General features: G+C 38.9%; 1 protein-coding gene across 3 annotated transcripts in view; it reads right to left on the reverse strand.

Moving 5' to 3' along the window:
- suclg2 (succinate-CoA ligase GDP-forming subunit beta) overlaps window positions 1-19006 on the reverse strand; it is a 155321-nt gene that overhangs the window by 21771 nt on the left and 114544 nt on the right. The window contains exon 10 of one of the 3 annotated variants that reach the window (XM_047347492.1): window positions 17802-17855. The exons of the other annotated variants lie outside the window; for them this stretch is intronic. Within the exon in view, the coding sequence (XP_047203448.1) occupies window positions 17817-17855 (39 nt within the window). The 3' untranslated portion in view covers window positions 17802-17816. Of the gene's footprint in view, window positions 1-17801; window positions 17856-19006 lie in introns of those variants that run through there. 3 annotated transcript variants of the gene reach the window in all.

A 19006-nucleotide genomic window follows, 5' to 3' on the forward strand; every position in this document is an offset into this window, starting at 1 on the left:
CTTAGTCGAATGAAAATAATTTGAAATATCCATCTGGCAGGTGTATGAATCATTTTTTCCCTAAGTCTTCAACAACACCTTTTTTCATTAATAACAATCAACTTTCATGCTCATACATCCAAAACTTTGAGCATACACACATCTGCCTGTCTGTGTTTTATAAGCTCTCATTCACATTTAAACGCATCACCTCTGTGAGTCAATTTTTTTCCTTCCCAGTACGGCCAATAGAAACCGATTAGGGGCAGAAATGGCATTTCTTCCAGCCATAGGAGGCTGTGTGGTAGGGTGAAGAAAGGGGGGATAGACTGAGAAAGGGCGACATCCGGTAGATCAGGGAATAGATCCTGGAGATGGCCTTTACTTAAAAATGTGTTGGGAGAAAGTAGTAAGGTCAAAGGCTGTGACATTTTCACTATGGCTGTGTTTAACCAGCCTTTCTAACCTTCTTATCTGAAAAAAGGAATAAGGGAGGCCTTTCTCCACTTCTATTGAGTTGGCTATTGCCCACGGAGGCTTTGCAGAAGTTAAGCTATGCCCTTGCATGCAGGACAAGTCGTGCAGAATGTTTCACCTTGCTTAAAAAGCCTTTAAAAGCAAGAGATAATCAACATCACAGATTTCTACAGGTGGATGGGCTAGGACCAAGGCTCCAAAACAAACAAAAAAAAAAGGAAAAAAATTAAATGGCCAAATTAGAAGCAAGACACACATTGTAATTTCATGGCCACTAATGATTATGATTTGGGTATAATGACAGGTTTGGACCAAATGGGATCAGATCTATTCCAGTCCACACCAGTTGGTGTTGACAGTTGAGAGATAAAAAACCTCACAGCATGTGGTGTTTAATGTTTGTAATCATTTGCCTTCTGATTCAGTAACTGCCAGGCTTCCCTATTAAAATTATTCTAAACATGTTTGACAGGTGGGAGAGGCACAAATAATACTAATGAGAGTAAAAAAAAAACTGTTATATGGGAAGTAAACAAGAACGTGTCAATGTGTCCTTACTGAAATGATTTTACATGGTTTCTGTTTTCCTTTTTTTCCCTCCAAAGATAATTCTTTGATTTGTTTCCCTTTAAAAACGCAAGACGAACCAGTAAAAACCCTTTAATGGATCTCACTTCTTTTTGCTGCTCTACCGCAACAGTTTGTAATCACTTGAGAATTGTCAGGTTGCTTTGTGACATTGTTTCTCCCTGTATTTACTTTTATTTGATATGTGAGACTTTTTTCGAGACAGAAAAAGATCTGTTAGTGTTGGTGAAAATGGGCTCTTACTCGCTCTGTGAGGTGAATAGCGCATAGCTCATACAATGCAAAAAAGAATAAATTTGCACTACCCCCAGATGCTTTTTAGTGACTTGGAAATCCAGATGAATTACATTAGTCAATGGAAAAAATCTACTAAAATGGATTTCTATGCAGACCCAGTGTTATCCTCTTAATTTGCAGCATAGACTAGTTGAAAAAGTAAAAATTCAAAAAACTGTTCAAGATCAGGGGCTTGACCGTTTCCCATCCATGAATAATTCAGTATACTATTATAACAGTTAATCGGTATTTTCTTCTTAATGTTTGAAAGGTTATAGATGATGATGCTAAGAAAAAGCTCGCCGCTTGTTTTCCTCTCTTGTATGGACCCCAAAAATAGCCATAATCTTTATGTGAATTACAAAATAGCTGGACCTGAAAAATCAAAGTTGAAACTGAGTTTCAAGTTTTAGTCTTGAACAAACAAAACAAACAAAACGGTGAAGGTCTCCTTCAGTTTAAATAATGATTTAATTGGTGAGTTAGTTCCTCAAACTCTGAGGCCATGGCCCTCACCTGGGAAAAGGAGGACTGGCCTTTCCAGGTTGGGGGTCAGTATTTGCCTGAAGCAGAGGTGTACAGAAACAATGATGTAGTTAAATATTTTCCTGATATTCTGCCCTCTAAATACATAAATGTGTCATCTTTTTGTTTGTAAAAATGTGTTTAATGCTATCTGATTCCTTTTAACTATTGTATCATTGTCTTATCTCCAGCATTTACAATTATATTTGAGTAAATATAAAGTGCTCAAAGTTAGAGGGCAAATCTCACCAAATAGTGCAAGTTTCATAAGACCAAAGTGCTAATAAGATTAGATTTCACACATACACACATTGCACAAAGTTTGAATTGGAGATAGAAAACAGACATGTTATTTTGGAGAAGCTGGACCAGTTTGTCGTTAAAAGGTTTCATGGACCTGTTAACTTACCCTGAGGTATGTTAACAGGTAGGCTTAGGTAGTCCCTAATGCAGGTGCTCAGCATACCAGATCACCACTGGATCCCCGTTTGGGGTGCTTATCTATACCCTGACACATAGGGCTCTACAGGACTTATAAAGACAATTACTGTCCAAAAAAAAAAAAGGGTAGCCTTTTTATCTTGATAGCTGCACATATTATGAATTTTGATTTAAAAAACAATGTTGTATATAAATGTATATTTTGCCTAAAAAAGAAGAACTTACATTTTCTTTGATTTGAAAAAAATCCTAGAGCAATTTCCAAATTAGCAGGTCATTAGATATACAGTAATATGCTGAGGTTATAATCCCTTAATCCCTGCATAATTATTTTCCTTTACAATTTTATTGGGAATTTGGCTGCCTTTTGACCAATTCTCTGTATCGGACCACGACTGCATGTTATGCCAAATGACCAAAAGTAAGAGAAAATAAGACGTCACAGGGCAGAAAAATTTTTGTATTTCAAATGATTTCCTGATACCCAGTCAACAGGTTTACATTACAAGCAAGTTCTTAAAAATCCTTGTTTTGGTCACCAAAAACTCCTGCATTTCCATGTGAACGTCAGGTGCAAACACCAGAAAATCTCCATTTTTCAAAATATCGATATCAGTGTGGAGTTTCTTAAAAGCCTCAAGAACTTTGGTTGTTGTAAAGCAAACTAAATTGGACCACAGAGTTATTTTTAGATTGTAGTTTTCACTATCATTGGATTTTATGACAAATGGAGTTTAAATGATTGTATTATATAGCTGTATAGCTTTCTTTACATTATCAGACACCCTTTGATAACCTTTTTTGCTTGCTTTTATAAAATATTTGGACATAAATATGTAATGCCACTTGCAACAATACTAAACAATTCAAGTAATACAACTGAACCCGTAAACATTGGGAAAAAAACTTTTATAGAATGTAATAAAAAAAAAAAGAACATTTAATAATAAAAATGCAATATTTAGTAAAGAATACATTAGGATGCTTCAGGATTTATTCCAAGGTAATTTATTCAATACTAAGCATTAGAGTAGACTTCCCCTTTTCAAATCTTAGATATTTATACATTTGCTGCGCACCTGACTGTTGCAGCGGGAGTGAACACAAGGGTGAGGTCCAGCGAGCAGTCTGAGGCCTTCAGGATGAAAGTTGTAGAAACCTATGAGTGGTGTACGGGATTTAAAAAGGTCTCTAGATAATTTAAATTCAGACATTTTTTCTGTATGAAATTAAGAATAGGTGCCAACATGAGAAGGTCTCCACAAACCCTAAATGTCATCACAAGAACCTACAACAGACTTTTGCTACTGTTCATATGAAGGTGCATGCGAGCAAAATCAGAAACAAACTGCACATTTGTGGAAGGTGCTCAGGATTTAACCATTGCTCTCTAAGAAAAACACAAAGGGCGGAGTAATGTTTGCCAGAGAGAACATAGGCAAAGACCGGGTCTTCTTGAAAAATGTTTTTTGACTTGAAACATGCTGTACATAGAAGAAACCCCTCAAACATCTCAAAGCTGAATGAGAGAAGAGGGGTAATTTTTCCTCAGACTGATGTCAGAGACTACTAAATGGCTGCAACGAGTGTCTTACTGAAGATTATTTCAACCAAAGGAAGAACACTAACCATTAGAAGGTAGAATGTTCCAACTTGTTCCTCCATTAGAAAATTCTTTATTGTCGATACCCAGTTAAATGACTAAAACAATGTTAAAGTGTGTTGTTTATGTGTCATTAAATCACTTTCTTTTCCAGAGACAAATGAAAAATAAGATTAGAATTTAATATATGAAAATGTCTTAATAAACAACAGTGTCTCAGTTATCTTGCTTGACTTAATAGCAAAGGAATCCACTTGAAACACCTTGATATAGGCAAGGTGGGAGGAATAGAAATTACTTTTTCAATCACCCTCTGATACACGATAAGATTCATGGTGGATTGTATGACAGTGAAGTGGCCAAGTCCTGCTGCAGCATATCATATCTGGACGGTGTGAGCGTGGGAAAACAAAAGCAAATTCCTTGTTTGTGCACACAATCTTGGCCATTAAAGCTAATTCTGATTCCCAAATTGATGAAAATTAAAAAGATTTATGAAAAAAACTAAAAAAGCTGATGATATGCATAATCTGCCATGGCTTTAAGTTTTACTAGTAATTAATGTCTCTGTACTGAATAGCTCCCTACCGACTTAGCTTTGTATTCTTCAGGAAATATAGAAAAATTATCTCCTGACTTCTGAACAAACCTTATTTCCTGACATGGACCCATTTGCACAACAACATATTAGCATTTTGAAAATTTTTATTGGCTTCTCAGATTTTCTTTCCCTCAGAGTCTCATGTTCCGCTTCAGTACAAATGAATTGTCTTGTTCGGCTGACCACAGAGAACTAGAGGAGAGCAGGAGCTCACACTGCCATGCTGCACTGTGTCTATTGACTGCCACTAAAGGGCTGTAGAAGATAGAAAGAAGGGAATAAATTGGGTGTTTTAACTGTTAGATCCAATTGTATAATACCCACGCTGACTGAAGACCTCAGGACTGAAAGCTACAATACGTCTTGAGTTGTGGTATAGATTCTTAGTCAACCAGGGCATGACAATCCTAAAGTTAAGAAAGCAAGAAGGTAACTGGACTTCTTCTGTTGTTTCGTGAAGACATTTCACCTATCATCCTTCTTCAGTTCTGAACATCTTAGAAGCAGGTTTATAAGTAGTAGTCAGAACAAATACATTAATATGTAAGATAAGATCACTAATAGGGCAAATATGTCAATGGCCCCAACCCCTATTCATCACAATGTTAGGGTCATTGCTGTTTGGCAATCCAAACATGTCCCTAACAATACCATGTGAGTTGTTTTGGTCACATTTCACAAGGTGTGAATTGTGAATGTAAAACTGTTTGGGGAGACGAGTCAAGGATGCACTATAGGTGTAACAGTACGTCATCAGAACTCTGCAGCATTGAGTCCCACAGGTCCTCAAAGGAGGGACACGAAGCACAAGAAACACAAACACATCAAGGAAGAAATTCAAACCTTTAAATACTGTAACTGGACGTTTGTTAAGGGCTATATTGGTATAACAAACAGTAGCTAGACAAAAACATTACCCAACACGAAAGAGTAAATTGTTTGAGTCAAGAATCAAGAAGCTTTTAGGATGAGAGGTGAAACGTCTTCAAGAGACAAGAGGAGAATCCCAGGTTCCCCTGAGATTCCCCCCCTCTCTGGGGGGGTTAAGGTAGTCCCGCTGGTGGTTCTCCTGGGGTTCCTATGCTCTGGGGGGCATTTGGATGTCTATGGCTCGGATCTCCTCCGTATCTGTCCCGGGTCCAGGGGGGCGGGTCTTTGGCTCCTCACACTCACTATTGCATATTTTTATGGAGAAACCTTGTATACACAAGCACGTTCACACTCAGACTCACAGGTGTTTAGAATCAGGTGTTAACAGATACACAGATGTTGTATATTGAGACGCATTTACCACTAAATACATCTTTCATTCATAAGTACTGTGCACCTTTCGGTAAAATGGCTGGTAACACGAACATTTCTGCAGGTGTAGAAGCAAGCAGGGTGTTATCTTGTATTCTCTTCATCCTTCTTTCTTTCCTCCATTCTATTCTCCTTCTCTATCTTTTCCTTTTTGCCCCCTTTCTCTCTTTCATGCTTCTTTTTTTTCCCTTTCCATTTCTGTCTCCGTGTCCATAACAACTGAAATAATTCCAAAGCAGTTTCTAATAAAGTTTCTTTTTATGAATATCAAGCAGAGCTTTAAAGCGTTAGCTGTAATGCTCCACTTGTGAAAGTGAATCTGTTGGGCTTTTTCCAGGCACTCAGACAATAATTCTGAGTGCTTCTCTGCCGGACAGGACACGGTAAAAAAAAAAAAAAAGAAAGGTAAAAGTAGAAATCCAAGGAAAGAGAGAGATGCCACACATGCTCCCTCTGTGGTGAGCAGGAGGTTTTACAGATACAGTAAGGGATGTACAACTGGTCTCGTGCTGCTCACCTCAGGGTATCACAAAGTCCCTGAACCCCTTCTATGTACTTACACTTTCTAACACACAATACAGCAACATAAGCAGACACACATACCAGCAAGCACACGCATAAACTAATTTGTGCTGGATTGAACTCAACAACTGGAGCCAACATGGGGCAGGCATATTATTCATTCCTGGAGGGAATTGTGTCATTACTGACAATCAGACATAAATACCCCTTCACCAAGGGTTAATAGCTGTCCATCAAACAGCAGTGACACACACAGGGCTGAATGTGCCCGGTGTGGACACACACAGTATGGGTGCCTGCAGTGGTATACCAAGGGTACTTATGAAGATTGGGGAGAAAAATGTGGAGAAATTAAAGAACAGGTAGAAGACAAAGGGTAATGTCAGATTAACATGTCTAAAAAAGAAAGAAACATACCACCCATACACCTAATGCCAGTGGAAACATTATCTTGACAATTCACAAAGAAGTTTCACTTAAAAAAATTGACAATACTTGAGTGTTGTCTTGTAGGGTGCTTCGCTCAGAGCAAGAATTATTTCATTAGACTGAAGGAATGCATAACAGTCGGGGAATAGCATGCCTAATCACCTCCAAGACCAGGTACAACAAACCAGCAGCTGTATATGAAAGGGCCAACATTTCCCACTTTGTTCCTAATACTGCACAGCCAATCAAAATTAATTTATTTTAATGTATGCACACAGAAGGTCAATTATCCAAATGATTCCAGTTTAGATTGCACCTGATCTTGGGAGCCTATGAGCCATGGAAAGGGCAGATGGGTGTTCTTTGCAAGGCAAATCACCACCCCAACCCTCTTTTTTGTGTCACCTCCCCACCATTTACATATCCTAATTCATGGACCGTTTGCTCACCTTTAGTGAAATGCATTCCAATAACAGATAACTTAACATTTAACTTGTGCAGAAGGCATCAGAGAATGACGAGGCTTCCAAGACTAAAATTTCCATATAAGAAATGATAAACAAGCTCAGCATTTCATTTTAAAAGGTTTTAGAAATAGGAAAGAAAATCAGATTTTCACCAATTAAGAACATTTGGTAAATACAACCTTAAATGAACATTGTATAACATAGTACATTATACATATATCATTAATTATTGATTCAATTTTGTGTTGTCTTTACAGTGTTGCTTTAGTTGGTTGAGGTGAAGACCTTGGTTCATTTAGAGGGCTTCTTGTCATATAGTCCAAAGCAACTTCTGCAACAACTACAGCAACTTCTCAATACATAAACATCACAGTTCTGCACCCAACAGTCAGATATTACATTTGGTGACATAAGGTAGTACATGTTACAGGGATTAAAATACCAGCTCATATAACCCAGTTTGTAAATGTAATTGATAATTCTTCCTCATACACAAGCGAATGAATACATCTCAAACCCATCTAGCAGTGCATACTATAGACACAGACACATCTTGGAAGCAAGCTTTCTAGTCATTATTGGATGGAGAAGGACCAGAGCAATAATACTTTATTATTAGAATGGGATGGCATTGTGTTTAGCCTCAATACTGATTACTTAAAAGCATGAGCTGAAAAGGGTTAAAAAATGTCTTTGTAAAAGTGTGCCGATTCCTCTGTGAAACAGCAAAACCCTTTGATTTGCCTCACACTTACCAGAAGTGGCATTGCTACATAGGTTTTCATCTAAATGCTTTTTATTCAGTCTCACAGCAAAATAAAATAAAATCAGAATACATGAAAAGCTAAAGTTACTAAGTAACTCCTTTAAACTGTGAGGCAAGACAAGATAGGTAGAAATTAAATACAGTAAAAAGTTTATAGTGAACAGCAGAGAAATAAAAATGCCTGAGCTAGTGATTGTGGATGAATAAGAATGAAAGTTAACAGCTGGTATCAATATTACAAGTGAAGGGGAGAGGCTAATGAAAGGCAAGAATGAACATACAGCACAAACCTCGATTCTACAAGCTCAATGATTTGTTCTTCAGTCTCTTCAGAGATCAATTCATTGACTTAATGCATAATTCTGAACTCAATAGAACACACAGTTTTCACTCTCCATTTTGGTTTTGAGCCATCCTTAACTCCTCATGGGGTTCCTACGAGGTCTGGAGAAGTAGATTTTAAATTTACAGAAACAGATGAACCTGATCACAACAGATGGGAACAATTAAAGTTTCATTTTCAAAGACCTGCACATGGATCCAAAAACACTTTTCTTTCTGCTTCTTCCTGAACTAAAAGCTACTGCATTAAACATTTCAATGATCTCAAGTTTCATCAAACTGAGGAGGAGAATTTTTTATAGGAGAAAGGAAGCCACCAGTGGCTCCCTGGTTGATATTTTGCTCTGCTGACTTTTGATAGAGCTTAGGAGCAGAGAATAGCATATTAATTAGCCATTAAGGGTTGCCTCAGATATTAGAGGTCTCAAAGAAAGCAATAAAAGTCTCAGGAGAAACTAAAGAGCCTGACTAACTTCCAGATCGATAGAGGTCAGGACTACAGGCTCACTCTATATCATGATGGCCTAAATTAAGTTCAACTAATAATATGCCCTTTGAACTCCAACTTGACTTGAGATGTCAGAACATTGTATGGCTTATTTTATTTGGGAATATTGGCAAAGCATTTAAGCGGGCTGCTAATGGCAGAATTCACCCAACCTGGGGCACATTTCCCCACGTTTGCCTTTATAACTCAGAAACTAGTACCTCTTGTTCCAAAGTGCTTACACTGTGTTGTTAAAAAAAGAAGTGTTGCAACATAATGGCAAACTTTCTGAGTTTGTGTTTCCACAAAACAAATTTCTCACCTTTTTTCCCTAGCTTAATAGTATTTCAGAGTCAAATATAAGATGTAATACATCAGCTTTTTTAGCACCATTTTCTAACCTACATATTACAATGTAAAGAATAAGACAATATATTTACAAATCATCTGTCTCATAGCATAATTGCCTGAGTCATATTTTGGCTTACTGTTAACAATATCTATTAAAAATACAATGTGCTTGCTGAAAAAATTTGTTTTTTCTTGGTGTCTAAAACCATTCAAATATGACTTAGGCATTTATGATATGTGACCAACTAAATGCAAAAATATCAACCTTTTTATGACAAATTCAGAAAATAGGGTCTTAATCATCAAATGATAACCTCACACTTATACAGACAATTCCAGTTATCACCTTAGGAACAATTCCTCGAAGTGCATATGATCTACAATAATGTCTCAGATCAGAGACGTTGTTCTAGTTCATTTAGTCATGTTAAAAACACATATGTGAAGCCAGGACGTCAGACTCTTAAACAGAAAACTGAAAGAAGCCTTGTACGTAGTAAAAATATACTTTTTTGTAAAAATAATCAACTACAGTAACTATTACTTCATACATGCATTAAAGATATTACGCCTGTGGTTCATACATTAAACTACTTTTAAACAGAGTGAGATGCATTATAGCAAAGTAGTGCAGATTCAGTTCAGGTATGTTGTTGGCATACACTGATTATTCTGGGAATTAGTTGGAATGTTTTAAAGAGATTTTGAAAGAGACATTGAACACCCATCTGTCATGTCACAAAGTTTGAGAATACATTTTTACACCATAAAGCGTGGTAAATCTGATAACTGTAAGGGTTATTGGTTGACAACAGCAAATACAGCCTGCATGGAGCCTGCAGAGGTTCTCTCATACTACAGTCTCAGTAGTTATAAGCTGTGGTCTGGAAGTATTTTATCTGTACTGATAGATGTAGCACTGCACTAAGAGTCAAAAAAGGGGAGGGTTAACGAATGTGTGGGTTCTGCAAATCACAGTGATAAAACTCCACTCTATTCATTTCTCTACCCCACTCCATAGTCACGCTGCACCTTTAAAACCACCAGTGCGTTCTCCCCTCCCACCTTCAGTGAACCAGTCTGTCAGTAAGTTAAGAATAAAAAGGAACACTCCCATCTTACTACTCCATCAAGCCACTGTCCCATACAGCAGTCAACCACAGATGCCTTCCACTAGCCTGTTTATGTGAGTGTGTGCGAGTGTGTGTGTGTGGCAGCGAGGAATGGAAGTCTACTTCCGCAAGATGAGCTCCAGTGATTACAGCCTGAGACAGTTTTCTAATTATTCTGTCAAACATCAATCCTGGGGGCTGATGCAGGCTGTCCTGCGGCCTGATGGACAATGTAATCACTGCTAGGACAACCCCCACCACAATCTTCCAACCCATTTTACACATCCATCCAGCCATTCCCTCCTTCCCGCTCATCTTCTGCAGTTTCTCATTTTGCTGTCTTTACAGTGCTTCAACAGAACTTTTACTTATGCTTCTCTGCCAAAGCTCTGCAGTACATTTTTCATCTCCACAATTTATATCAGCAATCTAGATTCTTGCCCTAGGATAGAGCACTCTTACCTGCTATCAGGAAAACACTAAAAATAAGTGCAAGTGCAAAAATGTGGTAAGGAGGACACAAAAAGGGGTAACAATATTAATTATGAAAGACAAGTCCTGAGGCTCAAACTGAAATATAAACCATGTTGAAAGCCCTAATCCCATAACCCCTCTAAAGTATAGTAAAGTATTTTAGGTTGTAGAATACCATTCTGACAGTTACTTCACTAGTTTGACTCTATTACAAATTTAATTTCGTAGAGAGATAACCACAATAAAGCCGAAGGTTACCAAAGACGGTGAGGAATATTGTTAAAGTGGCAGTAGTTTGGAATATTATGAGGATTTATACAGAGATTAGGCTGCAGTGATAAGGAACATTATGTGCATTAGGTATAACTAGGGTTGTTTCTTGGGACAGGTCTCACCAGATCTTTCAGTTTAAATACAAAATTCATCATCCTCAGTGGAAATATTTAATTAAAGGAAGCGCAGACTTCTGCTTTCCATGACAGAAATAAATGCTCTTCTGAAAGTCTTTTTAGAGGCTCTAACTGGTAAAATTATAATGTTTTACATAGTTTATGTACTAAAATACATATTAAAGGGAGTTTACAAGAATGTTGAACTATATGTGATTTTGGGTTTGAATGGAGCAGACACGTTGCTGTCGCTTGTGTGTGGTTATTCTTCCTACGATACACATCCCGCATTCTAATTATTAAAGATCTGTGGATTATTACAAACTTATTCTGAGGCAGAAATGATTTTATTTGAGTTTCAGAGGTTAACTTCTGTGAAATAGTCAGAAATTATGTCTTTGGACAGCTGGTTGTAATCCTGATCAGAACTCTCCTCTCCTTTCTTCCACATAGGAAGTCTGATAATTACTGTTCCTTTAAAATCCACTCTAGCTACACGTTTTCACTGTTTGGAGTAGCAAACCATAACTGCAATGAAACAATGCTATTGTGGTCTGATTTCACTGCTTTTAAATTTTGTTATGGACCCCGGTTGGTCAAAAGATCAAAGATCAACATAACACTTCTGTAGGAGAGAGGCCTAGGTCGATAAAAAGGTTCTGTGTGAAAAAACGTTCAGGAACCCCTAGTTGAAACATGCCTAGTGACAACCGACATTGTATCATAATGAATACAGCTAGCATTGATAATTGGGAGAAATTGTACTTTGGCAAATTTGGCAAAAACAAACCTTGATAAAGTCAAGGTCAATTCTAGCCAGCAGTGATCATCCTTGCTCCAATCTGGTCAGAAGTATAGGCCAATGGCATCAAAGTGAAATAGATTTGTTTTTCCTTTTTTTGAAAGCAAATAATTTAGCCTAATTAAAAAAAACAAACAAAAAAACCTTTATAGCCTAGTATGATTTTGAGCCTTGCAAGTACACATGCAGCATGCACACCCACATGTAAGACAAGGCTATGGTTTTGTTTTTGACTGGGTCCATATGAACCTCTCCGACCCTGTAATCATACAACATGTGCAAGCAGTGCTGGTAGCCAACATCCTTTCAAACACATGCCAAACTGCTACACAAAAGTGTTGGTAGGAGTTTAGGAAAAATCTAAAACATATTTACAATATGTCACCTGTATATGTTACTTTTTAATTGTTTCTTGCGGCATTAGTGGCCACTATTTTTTCACACTTTTTCAACAGTAAGGTGACAGGAAAGGAGTGGAGAGAGGGGCAAGACACGCAGCAACAGCTGCCTGGGCTGGGAGCCGAACCCGCAACAGGCTGCGTCGAGAACTGAAGCCTCTGAATATGGGCCGCACGTTTTTCCCCTGCGCCATCGCCGCTCCCTGACAGTGAGAGGTTTTAAGATCCCAACTGAGGGATAGTTTAAATGCAATTAAATATAAGCTTTTTTAAATTATTAACCTCATCAAGAGTCACGGATGGGTCACTATTATTTCGTACTTCTTCCCACCACTTGAATATGTACAGACACTTTGTACAACATTCCACCATTTTTGTTTTCTTGTTCTATTTTTCTTCTGTTCTCTTCAACCTTCTGTATATGCTATAACATATAAAAAAATTATTGAAAAAAGCATTTACAAGTACCATGACAGATTAAAAGTTTAAAATAAGTCATTTATTAGTCCTAAGTCATTGTCATTTAAGATAGAAGTCTTATACTGTTGACTAAAAACATAAATATACATGAAGACAGTAGTCATATAATCTGATGTTATGAAAGATTGGCAGGACAGTCATTTAATTACATGTCAAATACCAACCTAAACAATCTGTTGGGACAGTGAGCTTGCAGTGGCTTGATGGTAAAGTGTAGTATGCATTCAACAGGCACTTATTAGGTACTCTGGTTCAATTGCTTGTGAACACAAAACTTTACAGCTATGCACATGTCAGCAAACAAATATATTTAGGCATATAGTTGGTATAAAGATGACTTGCTGAACTTTATTCCAAGTATCAAAATGGGTCATAAATGGAATTTGAGTGACTCTAAACAAGGTTTGGACGTTGATACCACACAGGATGGTCTGAGTATTTCAGAATCTGCTGATCTACTAGAATTGTCCAGCATAATTATGTATTGGGCTTACAGAGAATGATCTGACAGGGAGAAATTAATCCGACTGTGTGGCTCAAAATGCCTTGTTTATATCAGAAGAAGACAGGCAGACTGGATCTAGATGAGGCCAAATAACCAGATGTTACAATAAAGGTATGCAGAATACAATCTCTGCACGCAAAATGTGTCAAAAAGTAAAGTAAAGCAAAACACTAAAACTAAAGCGACAAACTCACGTTGGCTGACAATTCTGCCAGCCTAAGAGCAAGAAACGTGGGATAAAATTTATAGTCTCACCAAAATCAGACAGGGTTATGGTATGAAGATGTTAGATTGTCAAGGATAAGACAAAGTGGACAAGCTGCCAAAGCAGAGAGACAGTGAGATTTTCTAAGACACATTCTATGCACTGCAGGTCGTTGCTCTTGCTCGGATGCACAAGTTTTGTTTTCATCCTTTTCTTTCAACATGAGCAAGTTAATGTAGCCAGGATTACTGGATCACTGGTTTTAATGATTGCCAAGATAGTAGTACAGTATTAGAATAGTTAGTTGAAAAAAATGTACCATTAAAACTATTTTTAGTGCATTTTGTGATTGTCTAACAAACGCATCGTTTTTGAGGGGTCAATCAGCTATGAGAAAAAGTCAATAAAAATAAGCCAGTTATTAAAACGACCAAGGAACACCCAATATTTAAAGTAGCATCGTGTCAGCCATTACAACTATGCAAGGAAGGTGTTTTAAATACATTTTGTTTTCAAAAATAGAAGAAAACTACAACAGCAACCCTCTCCCCCAGCTGCTAATAGCTTTGTAGCCGTTAATGTTGAGTTAGTCAACATTTAGCTGGATGGTAGGCTTGTCTATTTAACTCGTTAACAGCTTGTCAGATTTATTTTACTGCTAACTTTGTAAGAAGGCTCTAATTACACTCAGCAGAGCAGTCTAAAATTGAAAACGATGATGCATGCTTCTATCTATAGCGTCAATATGGCGAACCTTCAGAGTAAGAGTAGGTTTAAATTGCATAAAGCAATTTAAACTGCTACCTCTCTGCTTATTAAAACTGAAGTTTGAATGCTGAATGGATTGTGTGTTCATGCTGCAGGCTGTAATTTGTTCCTGATGAGATCATTTAATACAGAAGACATTATGATTGTCCTGGTGATGAAATGATGGAAAATGCTACAACTGCTACGGCTAAAAATAATAATGGTAACTTTGATGACTGGGTCGAAGCATCAACTGAAGCTATAATGATGAATTTCTGCACAGTAAACATGATACAAATGACTATTTTTACAAAGGTATATGGTGGCAAGAATGAACTTTATCTGAGTGTTGTTTGATTTTGAAGCTAAAATTGGTTGTTTTGAGTTCAACAAAACAGTCTGAAATGCTGTGTACTTCACGTCATATGAAAAGTATCAGATTTCCTGTGTTCGTTCGTCGTCTTCCGCTTATCCAGGACCGGGTCGCGGGGGCAGCAGACTCAGCAGAGACGCCCAGACGTCCCTCTCTCCAGACACCTCCTCCAGTTCCTCCAGGGGGAGCCCAAGGCGTTCCCAGGCCAGCCGAGAGACAGTCCCTCCAGCGTGTCCTGGGCCGTCCCCTGGGCCTCCTCCCGGTGGGACGTGCCTGGAACACCTCCCGAGGAAGGCGTCCAGGAGGCATCCGGTATAGATGCCCGAGCCACCTCAACTGGCTCCTCTCGATGTGGAGTAGCAGCGGCTCTACTCCGAGCCCCTCCCGGATGGCCGAGCTCCTCACCCTATCTCTAAGGGAGTGCCCGGCCACCCTACGGAGGAAGCTCATTTCAGCCGCTTGTATCCGTGATCTCGTTCTTTTGGTCATGACCCAAAGTTCATGGCCATAGGTGAGGGTAGGAACGTAGACTGACCAGTAAATTGAGAGCTTTGCTTTTCGGCTCAGCTCTCTCTTCACCACAATGGACCGGCACAGCGCCCCCATTACAGTGGCAGCCGCACCGATCCGTCTGTCGATCTCCCGCTCCATTCTTCCCTCACTCGTGAACAAGACCCCGAGATACTTAAACTCCTCCACTTGAGGCAGGAACTCCCCTCCAACCTGAAGAGGACAAGCCACCCTTTTCCGGTCGAGTACCATGGCCTCGGACTTGGAGGAGCTGATCCTCATCCCAGCCGCTTCACACTCGGCTGCGAACCGCCACAGCGCATGCTGTAGGTCTTGGCTAGAGGGGGCCAGCAGGACCACGTCATCCGCAAAAAGAAGAGACGAAATCCACTGGTCCCCAAACCAGACCCCCTCCGGCCCTTGGCTGCGTCTAGAAATCCTGTCCATAAAAGTTATGAACAGGACCGGCGACAAAGGGCAGCCCTGCCGGAGTCCAACATGCACTGGGAACAGGTCCGACTTAGTGCCGGCAATGCAGACCAAACTCCTGCTCCGCTCATACAGGGACTGGATGGTCCCTAATAAAGGGCCCCCGATTCCATACTCCTGGAGCACCCCCCACAGGGCATCACGAGGGACACAGTCGAATGCCTTCTCCAGGTCCACAAAACACATGTGAACCGGTTGGGCAAACTCCCATGAACCCTCGAGCACCCTGTAGAGGGTATAGAGCTGGTCCAGTGTTCCACGGCTGGGACGAAAACCACACTGTTCCTCCTGAAGCCGAGGTTCGACTATCGGTCGGACTCTCCTCCTGTGTACAACCTTTAAATCCTCAAGAGTACTACCTGAATGTTATCATTATCTTTTAATCAACTCAAACTCTATTAAAGAGAACAGAGAACATCTGATGGTACAAAAAGGGACTGGAGTGTGTACTGAAAAACAAACTTGAGCTTCTTTAACAAAATCATCCACTAAGATCCATTAAGAATCCATTAAGGCCAGAGAACATTGGTTACACTTGTTCACATTTTGATCCACACAAGTATCTAGCAGCTGGTTCCCCTTATGAAGAATTTTGTGACATTTTAGAGAACTGATATGGTATGTTTCAATGATTACAATAAATCAGAGCAAAAGGCCTTTGAGGTTGTTGTCTTGGCAACCAAACCTCTATAAAACGATTGGCCTACCACCCATAGCCTTGGAAAATGCGAATGATACAGCATGTCAGGTTCAGAAGAAAAATGATTTTAAAATGTTGAACAAGCCTGCAGAAACTGTGAATAAGTTCATGTTATTTTTAAATGAGTCTGAAAGAGTGCATATTCAAACACACAATAGAAGACGAAAGAGGATGAAATAGCTACAAGAGCTAAGATGGTGATGAATAATTGATTTGGAGGCAGATGTCATCATGTAGATCAGTTAAAATTTAGTGTACTGTATCAGCAACAGAAAACTACTTTCTGTGCCTTTACAGTGCATCTCAGTCCTCACACAGTGCAAATCTCATGTCCATCTGTATCTTCTGCTGACAGCAGCTGATAGTGACTGAGATAATAGTGCAGGAGAGCTGTGTTTTACGTTGCCTCGGCTACTTGGTGAACAAGGCAGTCATGTCAGCCCAGATAGAAAACTAGGGATTTAACTGCATCATGCAATCTGATAACGGGGGTTTTTCTACCAGCTGTCACGTATCATGACTGTAAGGATACTAATGAGAAGAAAGAACAGGATTCCTATGGATTTTCTTTTAAGAATTCCACACATATTTCTAGATTATTTTTTTTTTACATTTTAGATAAATGTAACTCCTACCTAGCTTAAAATCATGAAAAAACACAATGCCAAAGTTAGCTGCCCGTTTGCAAACTTTAGATTGGCTCAATTTCAAACTTTTCATAGCAAGAGCATCTTGATGAATTATAATAGACTAACGAAAAGTTAGGGGAATGCACATCAGGGGCCCAGCAATGCATCTCGTCAATTAAGGTGCATGAACTGGCTCCTTTAACAAACATTAGTCATCGTGTACCTAAGTCCATCGAGACAGAAGAGTGGCATCCTAGCCTTAGAAGGCTTTATCAGAAGGGCTGACACTTCAGAGTAGAACAGGTTTTAAATGGATCGCTGGGCGCCGCCTCTGAAGCATCTTCTGCTCACCAACCACAGCCAATGTTGATTGTTTGATGGAAAAGATAAAGTGTGGCTTTTTTGGTGCGAATCCCCAAAGCCCATCCTGGACTGGCTTTGTCCTTCAATAGTTTAGTTCATTACACATGTAGTGACATATTTCAAGTAAAATTTTCTGTTATTTTTGATGAATATAACTAACAGCTAATAAAAAACACAAATATGTATATAATGCAGAAATGTTAAAAGTCTTACCACGTACTGTATTGAAGATGCACTCCATACTTGGCGCCCTTTTTGCATAAATAAAAACCCACAGTTTGATTTCTCAGAAAATTAGAGTATTGCGTAAGATCAATAAAAACAATTATGCATAAATGTGGGCTTACTGCACAGTGTGTTCATTCACTGTGCAATATATATTCACAATACTTGATTGTACATACTTTTGCATGAATTACTGCATCACTGCATGACGAGGATCAGCCTGTGGCTCTGCGGAGGTTTGAAGGAAGCCTGGGTTGCTTTAAAAAGCGGCCTTCATCTCATCTTCTTGATCTAGATTCTGTGTGGGGTGCATGCCAGGCCAGTTAACTACCAATCAGGAACGTTAACATCATGGTCATTAGAGCAGGTATTGGTATGTTTAGCAGTGTGGGCAGGTGCAAAGTCCTGCTGCAAAATGAAGTCAGCATCTCCACGAAACCTGTTAGCAGAGGAAAGCGTTATATGCTCAAAGTTTCATGGTAGAATGCTGCACTGACTTTAGACTTAATATAGCACAGTGGACCAACACCAAGAGATGACATGGCTACTCAAATCATCACTGACTCTAGAAACTTCACACTGCACCACAAATGACTTGGACTCTTGAGTGTCTCCCCTCTTTCTCCAGAATCTAGGACCTTGATTTCTAAACAAAATGCAAAGATTAATTTTATCTGGAAAGCAGTCTCTGAAACACTAAGCCTTAGTGTTTTTCTCCTTAGCCCAGGTAAGATGCTCCTGATGCCTTGGTTCAGGAGGGTTTTCACACATGTAATGCGACAGTTGTAGCCCATGTCCCAAATACATCTGTGTGTAGTGGCTCTTGAAGCACTGACTCACTGCCTTGTGAGTATCCTCCAAACTGTTGAATGGGTTTTGCTTAACAAACCTCTCAAAGCTGGGGTTAAACATATTGTTTGTGCTCCTTTTATTACCTGCTGTTTTATTCTTCCACTCAATTATCCTTTACTTTGCTGGATCCAGCACTCTGCAAAGAGCAAACTTCTTTGTATGAAATAAAACTATATTTCCCCACTTTCAGTACAGACTTGAAAGTATAGTACAGTCTACATACACATCATTTACTGTGACTGGATTGTCCTTCACTAAATATAGTTAGAGCTGTGTGATGAATTTATTTTATATGCAAAGGTTTGGTGTGTTCAAGATGTGGTGGTCCGTTTTAAAAGTCTGATCAATGTAGGTCTAAAGCCACAAAAACAACACTAAAATGGAATTTTAAACAAGTGTATATTTATTTTTCTGTTGTCAGTATGTCAGTAACTAAAATAAAACAATATGACAAATGAGTCCGACAAAACTTAACTTGCTATGTTCCAAACTGAACATAAAGGACACCATCTACAATAAATCCCCTGGAAAAAAAAAAAGTTTAGATTTTGTTTTAGATAATGGAATTAGAAATAAGCATTTTTTCCAAATATAAAC

This window comes from Girardinichthys multiradiatus, chromosome 20 (assembly GCF_021462225.1).
Source record: "Girardinichthys multiradiatus isolate DD_20200921_A chromosome 20, DD_fGirMul_XY1, whole genome shotgun sequence".
Taxonomy (NCBI): Eukaryota; Metazoa; Chordata; class Actinopteri; order Cyprinodontiformes; family Goodeidae; genus Girardinichthys; species Girardinichthys multiradiatus.